The 27,312-nt window shown below is 34.9% G+C and overlaps 1 protein-coding gene across 1 annotated transcript in view; it reads right to left on the reverse strand.

Moving 5' to 3' along the window:
* Positions 1-27,312, reverse strand: part of acap2b (ArfGAP with coiled-coil, ankyrin repeat and PH domains 2b) — an 88,542-nt gene that overhangs the window by 4,416 nt on the left and 56,814 nt on the right. The window contains exons 10-20 of the mRNA XM_073843906.1: positions 15,393-15,505; positions 15,259-15,310; positions 15,072-15,172; positions 14,115-14,220; positions 13,826-14,034; positions 13,679-13,748; positions 7,459-7,553; positions 4,850-5,061; positions 4,520-4,612; positions 1,287-1,370; positions 991-1,190 (exon numbers count right to left, since the gene is read on the reverse strand). Of these exons, the coding sequence (XP_073700007.1) occupies positions 991-1,190; positions 1,287-1,370; positions 4,520-4,612; positions 4,850-5,061; positions 7,459-7,553; positions 13,679-13,748; positions 13,826-14,034; positions 14,115-14,220; positions 15,072-15,172; positions 15,259-15,310; positions 15,393-15,505 (1,335 nt within the window). The remainder of the gene's footprint in view (positions 1-990; positions 1,191-1,286; positions 1,371-4,519; positions 4,613-4,849; positions 5,062-7,458; positions 7,554-13,678; positions 13,749-13,825; positions 14,035-14,114; positions 14,221-15,071; positions 15,173-15,258; positions 15,311-15,392; positions 15,506-27,312) is intronic.

Below are 27,312 nucleotides of genomic sequence, written 5' to 3' on the forward strand. Positions count from 1 at the left end.
AAAATCTAACAAAAACTAAAAACACAAAACAAAAAATAAATGAAAAACAAACAAAAAAACTACACAAAAAACAGAAACTAAACAAAACAACTTAAATTTAAAACAGAAAACAAAACATTAAACAAAACACAAGAGAAAATGCTCAATGAAAAACTAAAACACAAAAAACAATAACTAAATGAAAAACTATACAAAAAACAAACTAAACTGAAAAACAGAAAACAAAAAATGAAAACAAAAGAAAATGCTAAATGAAAAACTAAAACACAAAAAACAATAACTAAATGAAAACACTAAACACAGAAGACAAAAAAACAACGAAACTAAACAAGAAAACAAAAACTAAATGAAAAACTAAAAAAAGAAAAGAAGAGAAAAACTAAACAAAACATGAAAGAAAACACACTAAATAAAACAAAAAAAACAAAATCTAAAAACACTAAACTAAAAAAAAACAAAGAAAATGAAAACAAAAAACATAAAAACAAAAACAAATAATCCCCTAAAAAAAAAAAAAGAAATCAAAAACAAAACAAAACACACAAAACAAAAACTAAACTAAAAAAAAATACACAAAAAACGAAACTACACATAACAAAAAACTTAAAACGAAACTCAAATTAAAACACAAATTAAAACAATTAAAACAAAAGTAAATACTAAATGAAAAACTAACACACAAAAGAAAAGCAAATCAAAACAGCAAAACTAAACAAAACACAAGAAACCACAAAACGCATAAATGAAAAAATAAAATAAATAAATACAAATAAAATTGCTAAAGAAAACACTAAATGGAAAAACTAAACAAAATTAAACAAAACAAAAAACAAAACAAAACAAAAAAAACAATAGAAAACAAAACAAAAAATAACTAAACCAAAAACTACAACCAACAAAGTGTGTATAATGTCATGAAACAGTCAATCTGTCAGTGTTACACCAATGTATGGGGTCTGAAGTGTGAGAGTGGCTGTATGTTCTCCTCACCCCATGAACGGCCATAATGAGCGGCGTCCTGTTCTGGTCGTCTGCGTTGGTCCAGTTGACTTCCGCTCCGTGCGCGAGCGCTTCGGCCATGTCCGGCAGACTGCGGGAGAACGCCGCCCAGTACAGCTGCAGGCCCGCCGTCACCTGCTTCGGCTCGCAGAAAACCACCAGATCTTTACCAGAACACTCTTCATCAGGCTCTGAATGACAACAATCACAGAATCTGTATCAGCAACAACAGACATCTATGGGGCAACCCCTGCTCTGCTGGTGCTGTTGAGCGAGACCAGACTGACCCGTGTCGTTGAGCGTGCCGCTTGAACTCAACGTCTCTCTGCTTCCGTCTGCGAGGTTCTGCATGTCGCCGTCTGAGTTTCTCACTGTCAAACAGAGATGCACTTACAAACCCGTTCTTCAGTGAGCTCATTTCACTGGAAAATGAATGAAAATGCGCACAAACGTCCAAAGGAGAAGACAAACAGGCATGAGCGATGGAAACGTTTTTTTACGGGAAACGTATGATGGAGATGCCGAGCGATGCAGACATGATGCAATGCTTTCCTCGTAGAAGAGCCAGCAGGATGTTGAGTGAATTTCAGAATTTTAATTCAATTTTAAAATTAAATTTCATCTAAACTTGAGGGAGAATTCAATTAGAACAACATTCAAAGATGATCTGACAACTGCTAACAGTAGCAGTTTTTAATAGTGAGTTCATTTTTCATGTTCGTACACACACAAACATATCAAATGGGAGAAATTAAAATGTTATTAAATCAATTTAATGCATTTTTGAAATCATAAATTTGAGATGGTATATTTCTAATGCATTTAAGAGGTTAGCATTTACTTTTATGAAATGTTAGTTACACTAGATTAAAAAAGACCTTGTTATTTTGGATATTTCTTGCTTTCGTGTTAATTGTTAAAGTTTTAATAATCTTGTTGTATTTTTGTTGTTGTGTATTTTTTATTAGATTTAGTAAAACAGGTTAAATGAAAATGAGAAAAGTTGCCTTTTTAACGAACCAAATAAAACGAAAAGTAAAAAAAAAAATACATTTTGTTATTTTGAGATACTATTACATTTTGATATTACCAAATAAAACAAAACATTTTATTGTTTAGATTTTATTTTTGTATTTTCTGCTTACATGTAATTTTTTGTTAAAGTTTTAATAATCTTGTTGTGTTTGTCATTTTATTTATTTTTTAGTTATTTTTGTTGTTTTAAAATGTCTATCATTTAAATTTTTTAATTTAATTTAATTTTGTTTTAGTAAAACAAGTTACACAAATGTTGCCTTGTTAACGAGGTGAAATAAAATACGTTTTTTTTATATTTTTATATTTTATTTCAGTTAAATATATCTTGTATATCTCGTTTATATCTCGTAATTTTGGCTTGTTTTCACATAATTCCGAGTTAATATCTCGTAATTGTGACTTTTTTCCCACAGACTTCTGAGTTTATATCTCCCAATTGTGACCTTTTTCTCAGAATTTCAAGTTTATATTTCATAATTGTGACTTTTTCCACAGAATTCCGAGTTTATATCTCCCAATTGTGACTTTTTTCACAAACTTCCAAGTTCATATCTCATAACTGTGACTTTTTCACAGAATTTCATGTTTATATTTCATAATTGTGACTTTTTCCACAGAATTCCGAGTTTATATCTCCCAATTGTGACTTTTTTCACAGAATTTCAAGTTTATATCTCATAATTGTGACTTTTTCCACAGAATTCCGGGTTTATATCTCGAAATTGTGACTTTTTCCACAGAATTCCAGGTTTATATCTCCCAATTGTGACCTTTTTTCTCTAAGAATTCCAAGTTTATATCTCATAATTGTGACTTTTTCCACAGAATTCTGGGTTTATATCTCGTAATTGTGACTTTTTCCACAGAATTCCAGGTTTATATCTCCCAATTGTGACCTTTTTTCTCTAAGAATTCCAAGTTTATATCTCATAATTGTGACTTTTTTCACAGAATTTCAAGTTTATATCTTATAATTGTGACTTTTTCCACAGAATTCCGGGTTTATATCTCGAAATTGTGACTTTTTCCACAGAATTCCAGGTTTATATCTCCCAATTGTGACCTTTTTTCTCTAAGAATTCCAAGTTTATATCTCATAATTGTGACTTTTTTCACAGAATTTCAAGTTTATATCTCATAATTGTGACTTTTTCCACAGAATTCCGGGTTTATATCTCGAAATTGTGACTTTTTCCACAGAATTCCAGGTTTATATCTCCCAATTGTGACCTTTTTTCTCTAAGAATTCCAAGTTTATATCTCATAATTGTGACTTTTTCCACAGAATTCTGGGTTTATATCTCGTAATTGTGACTTTTTCCACAGAATTCCAGGTTTATATCTCCCAATTGTGACCTTTTTTCTCTAAGAATTCCAAGTTTATATCTCATAATTGTGACTTTTTTCACAGAATTTCAAGTTTATATCTTATAATTGTGACTTTTTTCCACAGAATTTCAAAAGTTTATCATAATTGTGACCTTTTTTCACAGAATTTGAAGTTTATATCTCGTAATTGTGACTTTTTTTCACAGAAATCCGTTTATATCTCCCAATTGTGACCTTTTTCTCAGAATTCCAAGCTTATATCTCATAATTGTGACTTTTTTCCACAGAATTTCAAAAGTTTATCATAATTGTGACCTTTTTTCACAGAATTTGAAGTTTATATCTCGTAATTGTGACTTTTTCCACAGAATTCCAGGTTTATATCTCCCAATTGTGACCTTTTTTCTCTAAGAATTCCAAGTTTATATCTCATAATTGTGACTTTTTTCACAGAATTTCAAGTTTATATCTTATAATTGTGACTTTTTTCCACAGAATTTCAAAAGTTTATCATAATTGTGACCTTTTTTCACAGAATTTGAAGTTTATATCTCGTAATTGTGACTTTTTTCACAGAAATCCGTTTATATCTCCCAATTGTGACCTTTTTCTCAGAATTCCAAGCTTATATCTCATAATTGTGACTTTTTTTTTCCACAGAATTCCAAAAGTTTATCTCATAATTGTGACTTTTTCACAGAATTCTGAGTTTATATTTCATAATTGTGACTTTTTTCACAGAAATCCGAGTTTGTATCTCACAATTGTTTTTGTTTTTTTCCACAGAATTCCAAGTTCATATCTGGCAACTGACTTTTTTTACTCATAATTCCAAATTAATATATCGTATTTGTGACTTTTCCCACAGAATCCCGATTTACATCTCGTAATTGTGACTTTTCTCAGAATTCCGAGTTCATATCTCATAATTGTGACTTTTTTCACAGAAATAGTATTTAATTTCAGTTAAGTAACAATTTCTTATTTAATTTCATTTGTATTTTATTTTATTTTAGATTAGTTTTAGCCTACTATCATAACCCTGGATTCAATTCAACTGAAATTCACACTGGTGAAATGAAGTCAGGCAACTGTGACATTGTGAATTTTGCTGAAACAGGACAGCGGGTGAGACACACATGGCTGTACTTACGACAGCAGGGCTTGGCGGAGGTGTTAAAGTAGGAGAAGAGAGAATCGAGCTCATCTACACAGAAGAGAGACTCGTGGTTCGCTTCAGCAACACAAAAGCCCAGAGCAGCGTTAGGATTGCACACAGACACAGAGAGGAGCAGAAACACAGTAAAACCAGTACAGGCCTCGTTTACACCACAAACATCTGTCTACGGTGATCCGAACGCATCGCACGGATGCTGACAGATGTTAACAGTGGGTAATGGTCACGGCAACACAAAGCAAAGGTTAAATGGAACCAGCAGAGGGTAAAACTGCAAGAAGGAACAGACAAACCACACAGAGGTGTTTAGATCAGTGATGATCCACTCACTTGAGGAAGCAGATGGTGGACGGGGTTTTGACGTCAATGGTGCTCTTGAAGGTTGAGCGTCCGAGCAGCCGCTATGTTTTTCCTCTTTACTCAGTGATAAAACCTTCTGTCTGATCTCGTCTTCTGAGCGTCTCTGGACAAACCTGCGCTCCACATACTTGGCTTTGATGTAGGCCTCCACCTCGTGCCTGAGGACCACAAGACACTAATGATCAGCTTTTGTACCTCAACATGCATTTTGTTCCATAAGTGGAAAGTTAATAGAAAGTGATCACAGAATTTTCACAGAATTCCAAGTTTACATCTCACCATTGTGACTTATTTTACAGAATTCCGAGTTTATATCTCGCAATTGTGATTTTTTTCCCCCACAGAATTCCAAGTTTAAATCTCGCGATTGTGACTTTTTCCACAGAATTCCAAGTTTATATCTCACAATTGTGACTTTTTTTTTTTTTTTTTTTTAATTCCAAGTTTATATCTGGCGATTGTGACTTTTTTCCTCACAATTCTGTTTATATCTCGCAAGTGTGACATTTTTCACAGAATTCCAAGTTTATATCTGCCGATTGTGATTTTTTTTCCCCCACAGAATTCCAAGTTTAAATCACGCGATTGTGGCTTATTTTACAGAATTCCGAGTTTATATCTCGCAATTGTGATTTTTTTCCCCACAGAATTCCAAGTTTAAATCTCGCGATTGTGACTTATTTTACAGTATTCCGAGTTTATATCTCGCAATTGTGACTTTTTCACAGAATTCCAAGTTTAAATCTCGCGATTGTGACTTTTTTCACAGAATTCCAAGTTTATATCTCACAATTGACTTTTTTTTTTTTTTTTTTACAAAATTCCAAGTTTATATCTGGCGAATGTGACTTTTTTCCTCACAATTCTGTTTATATCTCGCAAGTGTGACTTTTTCACAGAATTCCAAGTTTATCTGCCGACTGTGACTTTTTCTCCGAATTCCAAGTTTATATCTTGCAATTGTGACTTTTTTCACAGAATTCTGAGTTTATGTCTCACAATTGTGATTTTTTTTCCCACAGAATTCCAAGTTTAAATCTCACGATTGTGACTTATTTTACAGAATTCCGAGTTTATCTCGCAATTGTGATTTTTTTTTTTTTTTTACAAAATTCCAAGTTTATATCTGGCGATTGTGACTTTTTTACTCACAATTCTGTTTATATCTCGCAAGTGTGACTTTTTTCACAGAATTCCGAGTTTATCTCGCAATTGTGATTTTTATTATTTTTTTTATTTTTTTACAAAATTCCAAGTTTATATCTCACAATTGTGATTTTTTTTTTTTACAAAATTCCAAGTTTATATCTCGCAATTGTGACTTTTTTCACAGAATACTGAGTTTGTCTCACAATTGTGATTTTTTTTCCACAGAATTCCAAGTTTAAATATCACGATTGTGACTTATTTTACAGAATTCCGAGTTTATCTCACAATTTTGATTTTTTTTCACATAATTCCAAGTTTAAATCTCGTGATTGTGACTTTTTTCACAGAATTCTTTTTATGTCTCGCAAGTGTGAATTTTTTTTTTTTTTTTTTTTTTTTTTTTACAAAATTCCAAGTTTATATCTGGCGATTGTGACTTTTTTCCGCACAATTCTGTTTATATCTCGCAAGTGTGACTTTTTTCACAGAATCCCAAGTTTATATCTGCCAATTGTGACTTTTTCTCAGAATTCCAAGTTTATATCTTGCAATTGTGATTTTTTTTCCACAGAATTCCAAATTTAAATCTCGCAATTGTGGCTTTTATCACAGAATTCCGAGTTTATATCTCACAATTTTATATATATTTTTTTTTTTACAAAATTCCAAATTTATATCTGCTGATTGTTACTTTTTTCCTCAGAATTCTGATTATATCTTGCAAGTGTGACTTTTTTCACAGAATTCCAAGTTTATATCTCACAATTGACTTTTTTTCCCTCAGAATCCCGAGTTTATATCTCAATTTTATATACAAAAACAGGAATGAGAAGGGGCCTGATTCGACTACCAATCTCATAGTCGAAACTTCGCAGAGGTGTTATGAAATGAGGATCATGCTGTTTTGGCTTTATGGGGGTGCTCAATGTCTAATTTCACAGAGAACTACTGGTTTTCTCCCAACAAGTTTATATGCAGCCTATTATGAAAATGCTGTAAATAAGAATGTAAAAAGAAAGAAGCTTTTAAGAAATACTTTTAACGTGCATAAATAAACCCAACCACCCCAAGACAGATTTAAGTTTTGCTTTCCATGATCCAAGACCTTGGCAGCAGGGACTTAAATCTTTAACAAGACTCAAATTGACAGAGTGTAAGACTGCATTTTTGTGATCAGATAGGGTACAAGTGGTTTCAAAATGTTTCAGCCAAATCTAATTTGATTTTTGGACGCTATAAACATAGGTGCCGATGACTGAGCAACCAGGGAAAAAATACTGAGGTATTATCTACTCACTATCATATTGGCAAAACAGATCTTGCAAACAATCCAATGTATAGTTTGCGCTCTGGAGAAAATGAAATGAGAATAGTGAAAAATAATAATAATAATTCTAGTGCAGTACCTGGGATCTCCTGGTTGTGGTTTCCTGGCTCCTAATTCTTCTCGTCGAGCCTCATAGATTTGATTTATGACACCATTTCCCAGCTCACACATCAGCTACACAAAAACAAATTGTATTATTCAATCATTTGTAAAAACACAAGAATTTTTTTTGAAAGCTGGACCATCTTGGAATGAGAAAAAAAAAAACATCTTGAAAATGTTATAATACATTTATAATATCCCTCACAATTGTGACTGTTTTTCCACAGAATTCCAAGTTCGTATCTCGCAATTGACTTTTTCATCAGAATTCCGAGTTTATATCACACAACCGACTTTTCTTCTCAGAATTCCGAGTTTATATTTTGCAATTGTGACTTTTTCATCAGAATTCTGAGTTTATATCTCACAACCGACTTTTCTTCTCAGAATTCCGAGTTTATATTTTGCAATTGTGACTTTTTCATCAGAATTCTGAGTTTATATCTCACAACCGACTTTTCTTCTCAGAATTCAGAGTTTATATTTTGCAATTGTGACTTTTTCATCAGAATTCTGAGTTTATATCACACAACCGACTTTTCTTCTCAGAATTCCGAGTTTATATTTTGCAATTGTGACTTTTTCATCAGAATTCTGAGTTTATATCTCACAACTGACTTTTCTTCTCAGAATTCCGAGTTTATATTTTGCAATTGTGACTTTTTCATCAGAATTCTGAGTTTATATCTCACAACCGACTTTTCTTCTCAGAATTCAGAGTTTATATTTTGCAATTGTGACTTTTTCATCAGAATTCTGAGTTTATATCACACAACCGACTTTTCTTCTCAGAATTCCGAGTTTATATTTTGCAATTGTGACTTTTTCATCAGAATTCTGAGTTTATATCTCACAACCGACTTTTCTTCTCAGAATTCCGAGTTTATATTTTGCAATTGTGACTTTTTCATCAGAATTCTGAGTTTATATCTCACAACTGACTTTTCTTCTCAGAATTCAGAGTTTATATTTCGCAATTGTGACTTTTTCATCAGAATTCTGAGTTTATATCTCACAACTGACTTTTCTTCTCAGAATTCAGAGTTTATATTTTGCAATTGTGACTTTTTCATCAGAATTCTGAGTTTATATCTCACAACTGACTTTTCTTCTCAGAATTCAGAGTTTATATTTCGCAATTGTGACTTTTTCATCAGAATTCTGAGTTTATATCTCACAACTGACTTTTCTTCTCAGAATTCAGAGTTTATATTTTGCAATTGTGACTTTTTCATCAGAATTCTGAGTTTATATCTCACAACTGACTTTTCTTCTCAGAATTCAGAGTTTATATTTCGCAATTGTGACTTTTTCATCAGAATTCTGAGTTTATATCTCACAACTGACTTTTCTTCTCAGAATTCCGAGTTTATATTTCGCAATTGTGACTTTTTCATCAGAATTCTGAGTTTATATCTCACAACTGACTTTTCTTCTCAGAATTCAGAGTTTATATTTCGCAATTGTGACTTTTTCATCAGAATTCTGAGTTTATATCTCACAACTGACTTTTCTTCTCAGAATTCAGAGTTTATATTTCGCAATTGTGACTTTTTCATCAGAATTCTGAGTTTATATCTCACAACTGACTTTTCTTCTCAGAATTCCGAGTTTATATTTCGCAATTGTGACTTTTTCATCAGAATTCTGAGTTTATATCTCACAACTGACTTTTCTTCTCAGAATTCCGAGTTTATATTTCGCAATTGTGACTTTTTCATCAGAATTCTGAGTTTATATCTCACAACTGACTTTTCTTCTCAGAATTCCGAGTTTATATTTCGCAATTGTGACTTTTTCATCAGAATTCTGAGTTTATATCTCACAACTGACTTTTCTTCTCAGAATTCAGAGTTTATATTTCGCAATTGTGACTTTTTCATCAGAATTCTGAGTTTATATCTCACAACTGACTTTTCTTCTCAGAATTCTGAGTTTATATTTTGCAATTGTGACTTTTTCATCAGAATTCCGAGTTTATATCTCACAACTGACTTTTCTTCTCAGAATTCAGAGTTTATATTTCGCAATTGTGACTTTTTCATCAGAATTCTGAGTTTATATCTCACAACTGACTTTTCTTCTCAGAATTCAGAGTTTATATTTCGCAATTGTGACTTTTTCATCAGAATTCTGAGTTTATATCTCACAACTGACTTTTCTTCTCAGAATTCCGAGTTTATATTTCGCAATTGTGACTTTTTCATCAGAATTCTGAGTTTATATCTCACAACTGACTTTTCTTCTCAGAATTCAGAGTTTATATTTCGCAATTGTGACTTTTTCATCAGAATTCTGAGTTTATATCTCACAACTGACTTTTCTTCTCAGAATTCAGAGTTTATATTTCGCAATTGTGACTTTTTCATCAGAATTCTGAGTTTATATCTCACAACTGACTTTTCTTCTCAGAATTCTGAGTTTATATTTTGCAATTGTGACTTTTTCATCAGAATTCCGAGTTTATATCTCACAACTGACTTTTCTTCTCAGAATTCAGAGTTTATATTTCGCAATTGTGACTTTTTCATCAGAATTCTGAGTTTATATCTCACAACTGACTTTTCTTCTCAGAATTCCGAGTTTATATTTCGCAATTGTGACTTTTTCATCAGAATTCTGAGTTTATATCTCACAACTGACTTTTCTTCTCAGAATTCAGAGTTTATATTTCGCAACTGACTTTTCTTCTCAGAATTCTGAGTTTATATCTCACAACCGACTTTTCTTCTCAGAATTCTGAGTTTATATCTCACAACTGACTTTTCTTCTCAGAATTCTGAGTTTATATTTTGCAATTGTGACTTTTTCATCAGAATTCTGAGTTTATATCTCACAACTGACTTTTCTTCTCAGAATTCTGAGTTTATATTTCGCAATTGTGTTTCGCAATTTTATATCTTGTAATGTGACTTTTTAATAATAATTCCCAGTTTATATCTTGCGATTGACTTTTTTCAAAGAATTCCGAGTTTATATCTCGTAATTGTGACTTTTTTTCACAGAATTCAGTTTATATCTCGTAATTGTGAATTTTTTAGCAGAATTCCAAATTTATACCTCATGATTGTGACTTTTTTTTAATCAAAATTCCGAGTTTATATCTCACAATTGTGTCTTTTGTTCTCAGAATTGTTTATATCTCACAGTTCTGACTTTTTTTTCCAGAATTCCCAGTTTATAACTCACGACTGTGACTTTTTCATCAGCATTCTGAGTTTATATCTCACGACTGTGACTTTTTCCACTGAATTCCGAGTTTATATCTCATAATTGTGACTTTTCTTCTCAGATTTATCTCCCACAATTGGGACTTTTTTTTCCAGATATTACAGAGTTTATATCTCGCTTTTGTGACTTTTTTCACAGAATTCAGAGTTTATATCTCACAATTGTGACCTTTTTTCACATAATTCCCAGTTTATATCTCGCGACTGTTACTTTTTCCACTGAATTCCGAGTTTATATCTTGTAGTTGTGACTTTATTCACAGAATTCCACGTTTATACCTCACGATTGTGACTCTTTCACCAGAATTCAGAGTTTATATCTCACAATTGGGACCTTTTTTCTCTGAATTCCGAGTTTATATTTCGCGATTGTGACGTTTTCATCAGAATTCCGAGTTTATATCTCGCGACTGACTTTTTTTTTTTTACCACAGAATTCTGAGTTTATATCTCGAAATTGGGATTTTTTTCTCTGAATTCCAAGTTTGTTACTTGCAATTGATTTTTTTCATAGAATTCTGAGTTTATATCTTGCAATTGAGACTTTTTCCCCACAGAATTCCAAGTTTATATCTCGTTACTGTGACTTTTTTTAAAATCAGAATTCCAAGTTTATATCTCACAATCGTGTCTTTTCTTCTCAGAATTCAGTTTATATCTCGCGATTGTGACTTTTTCCAGATTTTTCAGTTTATATCTCACAATTGTGACTTTTTTTTTTTTTACAAAATTCCCAGTTTATATTTTACGATTGTGACTTTTTTTTTCCAGAATTCCCAGTTTATATCTTGTAATGTGACTTTTTAATAATAATTCCCAGTTTATATCTTGCGATTGACTTTTTTCAAAGAATTCCGAGTTTATATCTCGTAATTGTGACTTTTTTTCACAGAATTCAGTTTATATCTCGTAATTGTGAATTTTTTAGCAGAATTCCAAATTTATACCTCATGATTGTGACTTTTTTTTAATCAAAATTCCGAGTTTATATCTCACAATTGTGTCTTTTGTTCTCAGAATTGTTTATATCTCACAGTTCTGACTTTTTTTTCCAGAATTCCCAGTTTATAACTCACGACTGTGACTTTTTCATCAGCATTCTGAGTTTATATCTCACGACTGTGACTTTTTCCACTGAATTCCGAGTTTATATCTCATAATTGTGACTTTTCTTCTCAGATTTATCTCCCACAATTGGGACTTTTTTTTCCAGATATTACAGAGTTTATATCTCGCTTTTGTGACTTTTTTCACAGAATTCAGAGTTTATATCTCACAATTGTGACCTTTTTTCACATAATTCCCAGTTTATATCTCGCGACTGTTACTTTTTCCACTGAATTCCGAGTTTATATCTTGTAGTTGTGACTTTATTCACAGAATTCCACGTTTATACCTCACGATTGTGACTCTTTCACCAGAATTCAGAGTTTATATCTCACAATTGGGACCTTTTTTCTCTGAATTCCGAGTTTATATTTCGCGATTGTGACGTTTTCATCAGAATTCCGAGTTTATATCTCGCGACTGACTTTTTTTTTTTTACCACAGAATTCTGAGTTTATATCTCGAAATTGGGATTTTTTTCTCTGAATTCCAAGTTTGTTACTTGCAATTGATTTTTTTCATAGAATTCTGAGTTTATATCTTGCAATTGAGACTTTTTCCCCACAGAATTCCAAGTTTATATCTCGTTACTGTGACTTTTTTTAAAATCAGAATTCCAAGTTTATATCTCACAATCGTGTCTTTTCTTCTCAGAATTCAGTTTATATCTCGCGATTGTGACTTTTTCCAGATTTTTCAGTTTATATCTCACAATTGTGACTTTTTTTTTTTTTACAAAATTCCCAGTTTATATTTTACGATTGTGACTTTTTTTTTTTTACAGAATTCCCAGTTTATATCTTGTAATGTGACTTTTTAATAATAATTCCCAGTTTATATCTTGCGATTGAATTTTTTCAAAGAATTCCGAGTTTATATCTCGTAATTGTGACTTTTTTTCACAGAATTCAGTTTATATCTCGTAATTGTGAATTTTTTAGCAGAATTCCAAATTTATACCTCATGATTGTGACTTTTTTTTAATCAAAATTCCGAGTTTATATCTCACAATTGTGTCTTTTGTTCTCAGAATTGTTTATATCTCACAGTTCTGACTTTTTTTTCCAGAATTCCCAGTTTATAACTCACGACTGTGACTTTTTCATCAGCATTCTGAGTTTATATCTCACGACTGTGACTTTTTCCACTGAATTCCGAGTTTATATCTCATAATTGTGACTTTTCTTCTCAGATTTATCTCCCACAATTGGGACTTTTTTTTCCAGATATTACAGAGTTTATATCTCGCTTTTGTGACTTTTTTCACAGAATTCAGAGTTTATATCTCACAATTGTGACCTTTTTTCCACATAATTCCCAGTTTATATCTCGCGACTGTTACTTTTTCCACTGAATTCCGAGTTTATATCTTGTAGTTGTGACTTTATTCACAGAATTCCACGTTTATACCTCACGATTGTGACTCTTTCACCAGAATTCAGAGTTTATATCTCACAATTGGGACCTTTTTTCTCTGAATTCCGAGTTTATATTTCGCGATTGTGACGTTTTCATCAGAATTCCGAGTTTATATCTCGCGACTGACTTTTTTTTTTTACCACAGAATTCTGAGTTTATATCTTGCAATTGTGACTTTTTCATCAGAATTCCGAGTTTATATCTCGCAAAAAAAAAGTCTCTTCACTTCGGAACAGACAAAACAAAACGTGTTCCACTGATCGTCCGCATGTCTGAAAACAGTCTCCGAATTCACGTGTACAAACTAATGAGATGATTAGGAGATGAAAGCGACGCTGATGTTCTCAAAAGGATGGCAACATCTGGACAGATGTTTGTGTGCTCCATCAACCATCTGTCCATCCGTATGTCAGGATTGAAGCCTCGTGTCTCCACACTCACCTTCAGCAGTTCAGGCTCCCACGTGTCCAGCGTCAGAGACCTGACCTTCGAGAAATGAACACCAAGACTCCTGACAAACAAGAAAACACAGCATTTTTAATTAAATAATCCACAAATTCCCTAATGCCTGCAGTCAAACACACACACCTGTGTATCCCAGAGCACTGGATGCAGAGCGTGATGCCCAGGTTGATGCTGGCCCAGCGCGGCTCCGGCTGCCCGCAGTCGCAGCAGCTTGTGTTCCCGCCGATGGCCATGACCCGCTGCAGCGCGCTCTCGCCCTTCAGAGTCTTCTCCTTCACGTCGCCACCAGAGTCCAGGCTGCCTGTAGATGTAGATGACTTTCTGTCCATCTTCTGCCAAACACATTTCACTGTTATCATTAGCAATCTCAAGTGTGGCATGATTTAGTTGGATGAAAGAGAAACGGAGGTACCTCGGCGTCCTCTGCTTTGTCTCGGAAGGCTGTGGCGATGCTGTTTTGGACAGCTTTGATCCAGGCCTGCCTGAGTTTCTCAGTGTCCGCTTGCATCATACAGCTCCTTTAACAGAGACAACATCAGTCATATGTACAGTATGACATATACACTACAAAATAATAATAAATTAACATTTTGTCTTGTTTTGCAGTTAAATATAAAAAAAAATCGTATTAAATTACTTTACTGATATATGCTGCATAAACTGATATATTTTACGTATCAGTTTCAAAAGTGGAAAAAATTATCTCACTTTAAAGTATATACAAGAATTTAAAAATGTTATTGATTTTTTTATTCAAGGCATAAGCGGTGACATTTTATTAGTGCTATGCTTAAAATCAGAAACAGCTCACAAAACAGGTTAGAAAAATAATATTTTAAAATATATTCTATAAAAAATAGAAATTGTACAAAAATTGTGTGGTCTTTTTTAAAGTCCATTAAATGTTTCATCAAGGCATTTTTTTCTGTAAAAATACTGATTAATAGTATTGTTATTTTAGTTTTCTTAAACTATTTTTATACTTTTATTATATTTTCAGTTTTTATTTTATTATTTTACATATATTTTTTGTAATTTTGTTACATGCTTATTTTTATTAGTTTTCTTTTTAAATTATTTATTCAATTATTATTTTAGTGCTATTTCAGCCACTTTTTCTAAGCAGCATTTCTCATTTTCATTTGCCATTTATTTATTTTTTTAATTTTTTTTGTCATTTTGTTTTCATTAAAAAAATCTGTCAGTCATTTTAGTATTTAAATTTCATTTCTAATTTGCATTTTTAGCAACATCTCATTTTCATTTTTTTTTTTACCTAATATTTATATTTTATTCACTTGTATTTTTTATAAAATAAATTATTTATATTTTATTTGAACAATATTATATCAGCTTTATTGCAACTCACTTTGTTGGAGAAACAACTTCAAAGCAGAATCTGCGTTCGATGTCCTCGCAGTGTTTAACAGTGCATAACCGCAGGTCCTCCACCACAACCGTAGGGTTATCCTAATATAAAACACCAAAATTAGTGCTAAACACACAACTGAGGTTAGAAATGATTGTTGTTTCTTGTTACATTTTCCTACACTTACCTTAAATTTCTTTTGGTAGACTAGCTGATTGTTCTGAATTGAGAACCACCGCCTGCAAAAAAAAAAAGTCAGCAACAATGAACATTTAGTCAATGCATAAGTAGACACAGTATGATTGTATGTCCATCACAGACCTGTTCCAGGTTTTAAAGGCATTGCTGGCTCTCTTGAAGAGATAGCCCTCCATGACAATCCCATTGTCTGCATCCACATTGTACTCCAGCTTGGTGTCGTCATTTGAGAAGTCCTGAGAAAAACATCAGGCAGAAAATCAAACGACATCTTGAAATTAGCTATTTAAGACTTAACCCATATATAGTTGCCGCAGTTTATAGTTGTCATTGTAAGTATTTTTTCTAGATGCGATCTATGTCTTATGTCTCAATGACATGCAAGCAAACAACCAAATAAATGATTTCAAGAACAAATAAAAGGCATTGACTTCCTTCCTGTCACATGAGGCTGTCAACTTCCTACCCCTACTTCCAGAAAGCATTGTGAAGGCAAACCCTTTGCCAAGGCAAAAAATATTTTTGTGTTATTTTTGTATTTTGTCTCTAGAATCATCCAAACAAAAATCTTACAAGAGATCTATAGTTTCTGTATACTTAGTCAAAAGTCCAAGAGGCAACTCTAGTTTTTATACATATGCTTATGAATAAACATTGATCTTCTCTGCTGAACAAATACTTCTAAAACCAGCCTAAGCTGGTTGGCTGGTTTTAGCTGGTCATCCAGTCTGGTTTTAGCTGGTCATACCTGGTCAGAGGGCTGGTTTCAGATGGGTTTTGGCCACTTTCATAGCTGGTCAAGCTAGGAGACCAGCTGGAACAACCAGCTAAAACCAGTTACTTCCATCTTAAACCAGCTAAAACCAGCATCGACCATCTTACCCAGGCTGGGTGACCCGCTAAAACCAGTTACTTGCATCTTAAACCAGTTAAAACCAGCCTGACTAGGCTGGGAGACCAGCTAAAACCAGTTAATTGCATCTTAAACCAGCTAAAACCAGCCTTACCAGCTTACCTAGGCTGGGAGACCAGCTAAAACCAGTTAATTGCATCTTAAACCAACTAAAATCAGCCTAACCAGCTTACCCAGGCTGGGAGACCAGCTAAAACCAGTTACTTGCATCTTAAACCAGCCCGACCAGCCTGACCAGCTTACCCAGGCTGGGAGACCAGCTAAAACCAGTTACTTGCATCTTAAACCAGTTAAAACCAGTCTGACCAGGCTGGGAGACCAGCTAAAACAGATACTTCCATCTTAAACCAGCTGAAACCATTTTAGGCTGAAAGTCCACCTTGGTCTTAGCTAGTTGTAGCTGGTTAGCAGGCTGGTTTTTGAGATGTTTTGGCCACTGTCTTAGATGGTCAGGCGGGTCTTAGCTGGTCAGGCTGGGAGACTAGCTGGAACAACCAGTTAATTGCATCTTAAACCAGCTAAAACCAGCCTGACCAGCTTACCTAGGCTGGGAGACCAGCTAAAACCAGTTAACTGCATCTTAAACCAACTAAAACCAGCCTAACCAGCTTACCCAGGCTGGGAGACCAGCTAAAACCAGTTACTTGCATCTTAAACCAGTTAAAACCAGCCTGACTAGGCTGGGAGACCAGCTAAAACCAGTTAATTGCATCTTAAACCAACTAAAATCAGCCTAACCAGCTTACCCAGGCTGGGAGACCAGCTAAAACCAGTTACTTGCATCTTAAACCAGCCCGACCAGCCTGACCAGCTTACCCAGGCTGGGAGACCAGCTAAAACCAGTTACTTGCATCTTAAACCAGTTAAAACCAGCCTGACCAGGCTGGGAGACCAGCTAAAACAGATACTTCCATCTTAAACCAGCTGAAACCATTTTAGGCTGAAAGTCCACCTTGGTCTTAGCTAGTTGTAGCTGGTTAGCAGGCTGGTTTTTGAGATGTTTTGGCCACTGTCTTAGATGGTCAGGCGGGTCTTAGCTGGTCAGGCTGGGAGACTAGCTGGAACAACCAGTTAAAACCAGTCTGGGAGACACGCTAAAGTGATTTACTTCCATCGTAAACCAGCTAAAACCAAACCAGTTTAGGCTAAAAGTTTTAGCTGGTTATCCAGCCTAGTCTTAGCTAGTCAGCAGGCTGGTTTTAGATGGGTTTTGGCCGCTTCCTAAGCTTGACTGGCTGGTAGACCAGCTGGAACAACCAGCTAAAACCAGCCTGACCAGCTCATCCAGGCTGGGAGACCAGCTACAACCAGTTAATTGCATCTTAAACCAGCTAAAACCAGCCTGACCAGCTTACCTAGGCTGGGAGACCAGCTAAAACCAGTTAACTGCATCTTAAACCAACTAAAACCAGCCTGACCAGCTTACCCAGGCTGGGAGACCAGCTAAAACCAGTTATTTGCATCTTAAACCAACTAAAACCAGCCTAACCAGCTTACCCAGACTGGGAGACCAGCTAAAACCAGTTACTTGCATCTTAAACCAGCTAAAACCAGCCTGACCAGCTTACCTAGGCTGGGAGACCAGCTAAAACCAGTTAATTGCATCTTAAACCAGTTAAAACCAGCCTGACCAGGCTGGGAGACCAGCTACAACCAGTTAATTGCATCTTAAACCAGCTAAAACCAGCCTGACCAGCTTACCCAGGCTGGGAGACCAGCTAAAACCAGTTATTTGCATCTTAAACCAACTAAAACCAGCCTAACCAGCTTACCCAGGCTGGGAGACCAGCTAAAACCAGTTACTTGCATCTTAAACCAGCTAAAACCAGCCTGACCAGCTTACCTAGGCTGGGAGACCAGCTAAAACCAGTTAATTGCATCTTAAACCAACTAAAACCAGCCTAACCAGCTTACCCAGGCTGGGAGACCAGCTAAAACCAGTTAATTGCATCTTAAACCAGCTAAAACCAGCCTGACCAGCTTACCTAGGCTGGGAGACCAGCTAAAACCAGTTAATTGCATCTTAAACCAACTAAAACCAGCCTGACCAGCTTACCCAGGCTGGGAGACCAGCTAAAACCAGTTATTTGCATCTTAAACCAACTAAAACCAGCCTAACCAGCTTACCCAGGCTGGGAGACCAGCTAAAACCAGTTACTTGCATCTTAAACCCATTAAAACCAGCCTGACCAGGCTGGGAGACCAGCTAAAACCAGTTAATTGCATCTTAAACCAGCTAAAACCAGCCTGACCAGCTTACCTAGGCTGGGAGACCAGCTAAAACCAGTTAATTGCATCTTAAACCAACTAAAACCAGCCTGACCAGCTTACCCAGGCTGGGAGACCAGCTAAAACCAGTTAATTGCATCTTAAACCAGCTAAAACCAGCCTGACCAGCTTACCTAGGCTGGGAGACCAGCTAAAACCAGTTAATTGCATCTTAAACCAACTAAAACCAGCCTGACCAGCTTACCCAGGCTGGGAGACCAGCTAAAACCAGTTATTTGCATCTTAAACCAACTAAAACCAGCCTAACCAGCTTACCCAGGCTGGGAGACCAGCTAAAACCAGTTACTTGCATCTTAAACCCATTAAAACCAGCCTGACCAGGCTGGGAGACCAGCTAAAACCAGTTAATTGCATCTTAAACCAGCTAAAACCAGCCTGACCAGCTTACCTAGGCTGGGAGACCAGCTAAAACCAGTTAATTGCATCTTAAACCAACTAAAACCAGCCTGACCAGCTTACCCAGGCTGGGAGACCAGCTAAAACCAGTTAATTGCATCTTAAACCAACTAAAACCAGCCTGACCAGCTTACCCAGGCTGGGAGACCAGCTAAAACCAGTTATTTGCATCTTAAACCAACTAAAACCAGCCTAACCAGCTTACCCAGGCTGGGAGACCAGCTAAAACCAGTTACTTGCATCTTAAACCAGTTAAAACCAGCCTGACCAGGCTAGGAAAACAGCTAAAACCAGTTAATTGCATCTTAAACCAGCTAAAACCAGCCTGACCAGCTTACCTAGGCTGGGAGACCAGCTAAAACCAGTTAATTGCATCTTAAACCAACTAAAACCAGCCTGACCAGCTTACCTAGGCTGGGAGACCTGCTAAAACCAGTTACTTCCATCTTAAAACAGTTAAGACCAGCTAATCATTTTAGGCTGGTTTTAGCTGATAATCCAAACAAATCGGTTAATGCAGTAATTAATAGTCAATATCATTCAATACACATGCTTTATAAACATTTCCACAACATTTCCAGCTTTGCTAATGGCTAAAGATAAAATAAACTACTTGGCACAGAATTTTCTCACAAAAATCAGCATTTCATCGCAAAACAATCGTTTTATATACTAATAGCAATAATTATCTTAACATAGAGTAACTTTATGGATGGTGCAGTGGGTATAATATCAGTATTGAAAGAAATCATGATATTCTGCTCTGGCCACTGGTTCTTGTTCACTTCAAGAGCAATCTAGGATCCCCGCTTCCTGTAGATGTTACGTGAGCCCGGCTGAGCTCAGACTAGTTAAGTCAAGCCCGGCTGAGCTCAGACTAGCAGATCCCCAGTAACACTAGAGCGTCACCGGATCCTGTGTTTTTGTCAGTGAAACCTCAAGCGGCTGAAGACCGATAAGAGTGACACACTAGTAGAGGAGCTTGGTTTACAGCCTGACATACATGCTGAGGGAATCCAGTTTGATCTGCTCTGGACTGCACTACTAGCACATCTTACATCTCATCTCTAAACCCACAAACCGGAAGACACACAATCGACCAATTAACCATTTAGCAGACACTTTATTCAACGTGACCTACACAAAACTTACACAAGTTCACACGTTTCAGGGATTTGACAGCAGTTAGCATGAATTTGGTTTTTGTAGTGAATGATCTGAAATACTTAAGGCCGTCTTTAAGTGGCCTGCTAGTGCACAAGATTTGAACGGTCACTGTATTTTGATGATAATGATTCAAATAAATCAAATGCTTCATGTCGCAGTTTTTTGCCTCACAAGGTAATTAAAAAAATATATTATATAATTTCAATTTGCAACTAGATGAGAAAAGTTTTAAAGTTGGCTTGAGAAAACTGGACCAGAAAGTTTATCGGTTTTCAGTCTAAAATAGTTAAAGTAGTTTTAAAAGCTTAATGTTTGACAGATGATTAGCATGTTTCTAGCATGATTAACAAGTTACTGGCATGTTTGTAGCATTAATGGATGGATGGATGGATGGATGGATGGATGGATGGATGGATGGATGGATGGATGGATGGATGGATGGATGGATGGATGGATGGATGGATGGATGGATGGATGGATGGATGGATGGATGGATGGATGGATGGATGGATGGATGGATGGATGGATGGATGGATGGATGGATGGATGGATGGATGGATGGATGGATGGATGGATGGATGGATGGATGGATGGATGGATGGATGGATGGATGGATGGATGGATGGATGGATGGATGGATGGATGGATGGATGGATGGATGGATGGATGGATGGATGGATGGATGGATGGATGGATGGATGGATGGATGGATGGATGGATGGATGGATGGATAACATGATTAAACAGTCCCCAGTATGTTGCTAGCATGATTAACAAGTTACTAGCATGTTGCTAGCATGATTAGCAAGTTCCCAGCATGTTGCTAACATGATTAACAAGTTACTAACATGTTTTAGCATGATTAACATGTTTTTAGCATGTAGTTAACATGATTAAACAGTCCCCAGTATGTTGCTAGCATGATTAACAAGTTACTAGCATGTTGTTAACATGATTAGCATGTCACTAGTCTGTTGCTACAATGATTAGCATGTTACTAGCATGTTTTAGTATGATTAGCATGTCACTAGTCTGTTGCTACAATGATTAGCAAGTTACTAGCATGTTTTAGCATGATTAGCATGATTACCATGTCACTAGTATGTTGCTACAATGATTAGCATGTCTCTAGTATGTTGCTACAATGATTAGAATGTTACTAGCATGTTTTAGTATGATTAGCATGTCACTAGTCTGTTGCTACAATGATTAGCAAGTTACTAGCATGTTTTAACATGATTAGCATGTTTTAGCATGATTACCATGTCACTAGTATGTTGCTACAATGATTAGCATGTCACTAGTATGTTGCTACAATGTTTAGCATGTCACTAGCATGTTTTAGCATGATTAGCATGTTTTAGCATGATTACCATGCCACTAGTATGTTGCTACAATGATTAGCAAGTTACTAGCGTGTTTTAGCATGATTAGCATGTTTTACATGATTACCATGTCACCAGTATATTGCTACAATGATTAGCAAGTTACCAGAATGTTTTAGCATGATTAGCATTTTTTAACATGATTAGCATGTCACTAGTATGTTGCTACAATGATTAGCAAGCTACTAGCACATTTTAGCATGATTAGCATGTTTAACATGAATAGCATGTCACTAGTATGTTGCTACAATGTTTAGCAAGTTACTAGCATGTTTTACCATGATTAGCATGTTTCTACCATGATTAACATGTTTTAGCATGTAGTTAACATGATTAACAGCATGTTGCTAGCATGATTCACATGTTGTTAACATGTTTGTAGCATGATTAGTATGCTAGCTTGATTAGCATGTTGTTAACATGTTTTAGCATTATTAACATGTCACTAGTCTGTTGCTAGAATGAATAGCAAGTTACTAGCATGACTTGCATGTTTCTAACATGATCAACATGTTATTAGCATGTAGTTAACATGATTAGCAACTGAAGTGGGCTGAAATGAGTTCTGAATCCACTTTCACGGTCAGTATGAGTGTGAATGCTAACAGAACTGGGTTCTCTTTCACTTTTTTGGATCCATCTAAAAACAAATCCAGCTGTAAGTGAAGTAGAGAGCAGGACAGTCAGAATGACCCTTGGCTTGTATGTTTACAGTGAGGCGAGCAAAATGAACACAACAGCAGCAGCAAGTGTTATTAAGAAGCAGATTTGGTTTCCATTTCTTTGAAACCCGATCAAGCAGCCATGCGCTGATACGTGAGCCGACCCGCTTAATATATTTAGGGAGCCGGGACCAAAGAATGGGGCTACAGCTGTTATCAAAGCAGCCTACCGTACCTGGAGTCCTTTCCCTTAGATTAGCTGTCCCAGCTATAAATACTTCAATCAAGTGGCATATAGGTTTATGGGTCAGTGACCTGAAGATCATGATTTCATGAACATTTTGTATAATTCTATAACTGTCATGATTTTAACAAAGTAAAGTCTCATTAAAAGTCTGAAATTCTTAAATATTTTTAAATTATTCTTAAACAGATTTTTTTTTTTTTATTCTGAGATAAGCATTAATTAAAATTGTCAAAATTCAAAAATGTCTCTGTCATGATAACAGAAAAAAGTTTCATTACAAAGCTGAAATTCTTAAATATTTTTTTTTTAATTCTTAAATAGAATTTTACAAATTCTGAGATGAGCATTAATTAAAATGTTCAAAATTCTAAAGTCAAAAATGTCAAGGGTTATAACTGTCATGATAACAGAAAAGGTCTCATTAAAAGGCTGAAATTCTTAAATATGTTTTTAATTCTTAAATAGAATTAAAAAAATCTGAGATAAGCATTAATTAATTTTCAAAATTCAAAAAATGTCAAGGTTTATAACTGTCATGATAACGGAAAAAAGTTTCATTACAAAGCTGAAATTCTTAAATATGTTTTTAATTCTTAAATAGAATTATATTATATAGAATTCTTAAAATTCTGAGATGAACATTAATTAAAATTTTCAAAATTCAAAAGTCAAAAATGTCAAGGTCATGATAACGGAAAAAGTTTCATTAAAAAGCTGAAATTATTCAATATTGTAAATAATTCTTAAATAGAAATGTTAAAATTCTAAGATAAGCATTTTTTTTTTATTTAAATGTCAAAAATGTCAAGGTCATGATAACAGAAAAAAAAAGGTTTCATTAAAAAGCTAATATTCTTAAATATTTAAAAAAAATCTTGAATAGAATAAAAAAAATCTGAGATAACAAAAAAGGTTTATAACAGTCATGATAAGGGAAAAAGAGTTTCATTAAAAAGGTGAAATTCTTAAATATTTGTAATAATTCTTAAATAAAAAATATAGATACGCATTAATTAAAAAATTTAAAATTCAAAAAGTATTTTTTTTTTTTAAAAAGGTTTATAACTGTCATTATCACAGAAAAAAAAGTTTCATTACAAAGCAGAAATTCATAAATATATATAAAAAATTCTTAAATGGATTTAGAAAAAAATTATTAAGTCAAAAATGTCAAGGTCATGATAACGGAAAAAGTTTCATTAAAAAGCTGAAATTCTTAAATAATAATAAAAAAGAAAATCTTAAATAGAATTTTAACAATTCTGATTTGAATTTTTTAATATTTTAAACAATTCTTAAATAGAATCTTTAAAAAACATTCTGAGAAAAGCATTAATTAAAATGTTTAAAATTCTGAAGTCAAAAATGTCAGGGTTTATAACTGTCATGATAACAGTAAAAAATCCTCATTAAAAGACTGAAATTCTTAAATATTTTAAATAATTCTTGTGTCTCTTTAAAAATTCTGAGATAAGAGTTAAAATTTTCAAAATTCAAAAATGCCAAGGGTTATAACCAGGGTGCGATTTGTGAAAAAACCAGAGGTTTGAAAAATATTTTTTCTTTCTCTCCATAGGCAGAGGTTGACCAAACTGTTAGTGTAATCTGTTAACAACGCGCATTATATACCCGTCTTTTTAGGCAAGAACCAGATAATGAGTGTCAGGTCATGAAATGTTTTTAATACGACGGAAGCTGTATTATGTGATCACAATATAATAAAAACATTGTAAGTTAGGCCTATTAATAGTAATGATTTAATTTCAAACAACGAATACATTTTATAGAGAAGGTGAGCAAAGTATCAACAGAGCTTTTTGGAAACTCCGAATCAGTAAACCACTGCGTCGCAAAAAGATTCACTGTTTCGAAGCGCTCCAATCGGATCGCGAATCATTTGATTCAGAACATTCAACTTTAAAGCGCGTATCACAAATAATTTGTTTCAGATCGGGACGTAGGAGCGGCTTCGCGGGACGTTTTATCCCCACCGGCAGAGGCAGGGATGCATAGACCAGAGGGGGGGAAATCCCCCCGGCAAATCGCACCCTGGTTTCATTAAAAAGCAGAAATCCTTAAATATATAAAAAAAAAAAAAAATAAATTTAAAAAAAAAATCCCCGGATAAGCGTTAATTAAAATGTTTAAAATTCAAGCCAAAAAAAGGTTTAAAACTGTTATGACAGCAGCAAAAAGTCTCATTAAAAGTCTAAAATTCTTAAATATTCTTAAATAATTCCTAAATAGATTCAGAAGTAAGCATAATAAAACGATACAATTATTTATTTGTGACCCTGGACCACAAAACCAGTCATAAGGTTAAATTTTACAAAACTGAGATATATACATCATATGAAAGCTCAATAAATAAGCTTTCTATTGATGTATGGTTTGTTAGGGTAGGACAATATTTGGCAGAGATGCATCTATTTGAAAATCTGAAATCTAAGGGTGCAAAAAATCAAAATACTGAGAAAATCACCTTTAAAGTTGTCCAAATTAAGTTCTTAACAATGCATATTACTAATCAAAAATTACATTTTGATATATTTATAGTAGGAATTTTACAAAAAATCTTCATGGAACATGATCTTTACTTAATATCCTGATGATTTTTGGCATAAAAGGAAAATCAATAATTTTGACCCATACAATGTATTTTTGGCTATTGCTACAAATATACCCCAGCGACTTAAGACTGGTTTTGTGGTCCAGGGTCACATTTGACAGAAAAATGTCCACATTAAGTCACAACAGAACATAAATTTATCTAAATTCTAAAAATCGTGCTGTATTTCACGTGATGGTTAAACCTAACATTCTTTCAGCTATTAAATTGAAATTATTCTTCAAAAAATGTTGAACAGCAGTTGAAACAGCAGTACCAGCCACAATATTGGATCACCAGATACATGCAACTTGTACTACATTAAAAACAAACCACATCAGAACCAGCAAACCAAACAAACTGCTCATATAAGACAGGGACCAAACGCGCATAAATGCAAAGAAGTCAGTATTTAGGAAAGACGTCATTCACGTTCATCAAAACTATAAAAACATGACTGACTCACCAGATACCACACATAGTGAAACCTGCTGAAGATCTTCATGCCGAACAGAGCAGTGTGTGTGTGTGTGTGTGTGTGTGTGTGTGTGTGTGTGTGTGTGTGTGAGTCAGCAGTGAATCTGCATCTAACTTCCAAACATTACTGTGACTGTCCCATTAGAGTCATCTATTATCGCTGAGCCTCTACTCACTGGTGTGTTTATGGACGTCCATGTATATGCAGACCGCGTTTGGTATTAGTCTTGGTGTCTATTGCAGGCTCCTCCCCTTCAGGAAAGCTCTAGCAAGTGTGTGTGTGTGTGTGAAGGTGAATGAATTCATTAACTGTGGCTCATGTGGCAGATCCACCAATCCCAGCGGAGCATTAAACATTTACACTGTTGGCGGTCAGCTTTGGTTCGCGCTTCAGTTTGGAGGACTTTCTTCAAGTGCAATAGTGATTAACTAAACTTCAATTCAGGTTTAAATAAGATTTACAATCAAACTAGAATCCTTCGCTTTGATTCAATATGAGCTACTGACATAAAAGCACATGTCTAATGAGTATGATTAGGGTGTTTTTGTACTGGTGATTCATGCAGCGTTCAGACGGAGAGGCAGATAGACAGACTCACCTGCAGAACGGCCTCATATGAGCAGTCAGAAAAGAAGAGAGAGCAGGTTAACAACTGCTGATATGGCCAGAAAAAGAGAGAAAGAGTAAGAGAAAGAGAGGGAGGAGGAGGAGAACAGAAATACAGAGACAGAGTCACACTTCACATGAGATGAAGGTCAGGCTGATTGTGGCATAAGCGCATGAATCACAGTAAGGGGTCATTATGCTGTGCTAGATGAGCACACATTAATATTGTGTTTTATAAAGCGCCTCCAGGATGTAAATTACATGTTTATAATATTAAACAGACATTTCAATGGGTACTTTAAATTTGTAAAATCATATTTTTTAATGTTTCATATATACAGTCAAGTCTGAAATTATTCATACCCCTGGCAAATTCTGACTTAAAGTTACTTTTATTCAACCAGCAAGTTTTTTTTTTGACCGGAAATTACACAGGCTTCGCCCAAAACATAATAAGACGATGCACAAGAGGCATCATTGTGGAAAAAAAATATTTCTCGGCTTTTATTTACATTTGAACAAAAAGTGGCATGTCCAAAATTATTCATACCCTTTGTAAACTGTCACAGTCTATGGGAAAATCCAAAGTTCTATACCATTCCAAATAGTCCACGCTGTTCTAAAGCATCCTAATTACCCTGATTCATTGGGAACAGCTGTTTTAATCAACTCAACAGGTGAAAAACAGAAGCTCTCTGCTGTTGGTTTGTGGACAGTCATGGCTAAGACAAAGGAGCTCACTGAGGACCTGAGGCTGTGCATTGTGGCTGCTCACAAGTCAGGAAAGGGCTATAAGACCATATCTAAATGTTTTGAAGTTCCAGTGGCTACAGTGCAAAGTATTATTAAAAAATACAAGACGCTCCGCACTGTAAAAAAATCTCAGAGGACGTGGTCGGAAGCCAAAAGTGACACCTGTGCTGGCCAGGAGGATAGTGAGAGAGAAAGAATCCAAGGATCACCATCAAGGCCATCCTGATGAATCTGGGCTCTGCTGGTGGCAACATCTCAAGGGAGACAGTCCAACGGACTCAGACAAAGGAGGACACCACTTCTCCAGATAAGGCGCACAAAAGCCCGCTTGGCCTTGGCAAATGCTCATCTGGACAAAGAAGAAGACTTCTGGTCTTCTGTTTTATGGTCAGATGAAACAAAATTGAATTGTTTGGCCGCAATGTTGTAGCCTTCATTTGGCATAAAAAAGGAGAAGCCTTCAACCCTAAGAACACCATCCCCACTGTCAAACATGGTGGTAGGAACCTAATGTTTTGGGGGTGTTTTTCAGCCGGTGG

Source organism: Garra rufa, chromosome 7, assembly GCF_049309525.1.
Source record: "Garra rufa chromosome 7, GarRuf1.0, whole genome shotgun sequence".
NCBI lineage: Eukaryota > Metazoa > Chordata > Actinopteri > Cypriniformes > Cyprinidae > Garra > Garra rufa.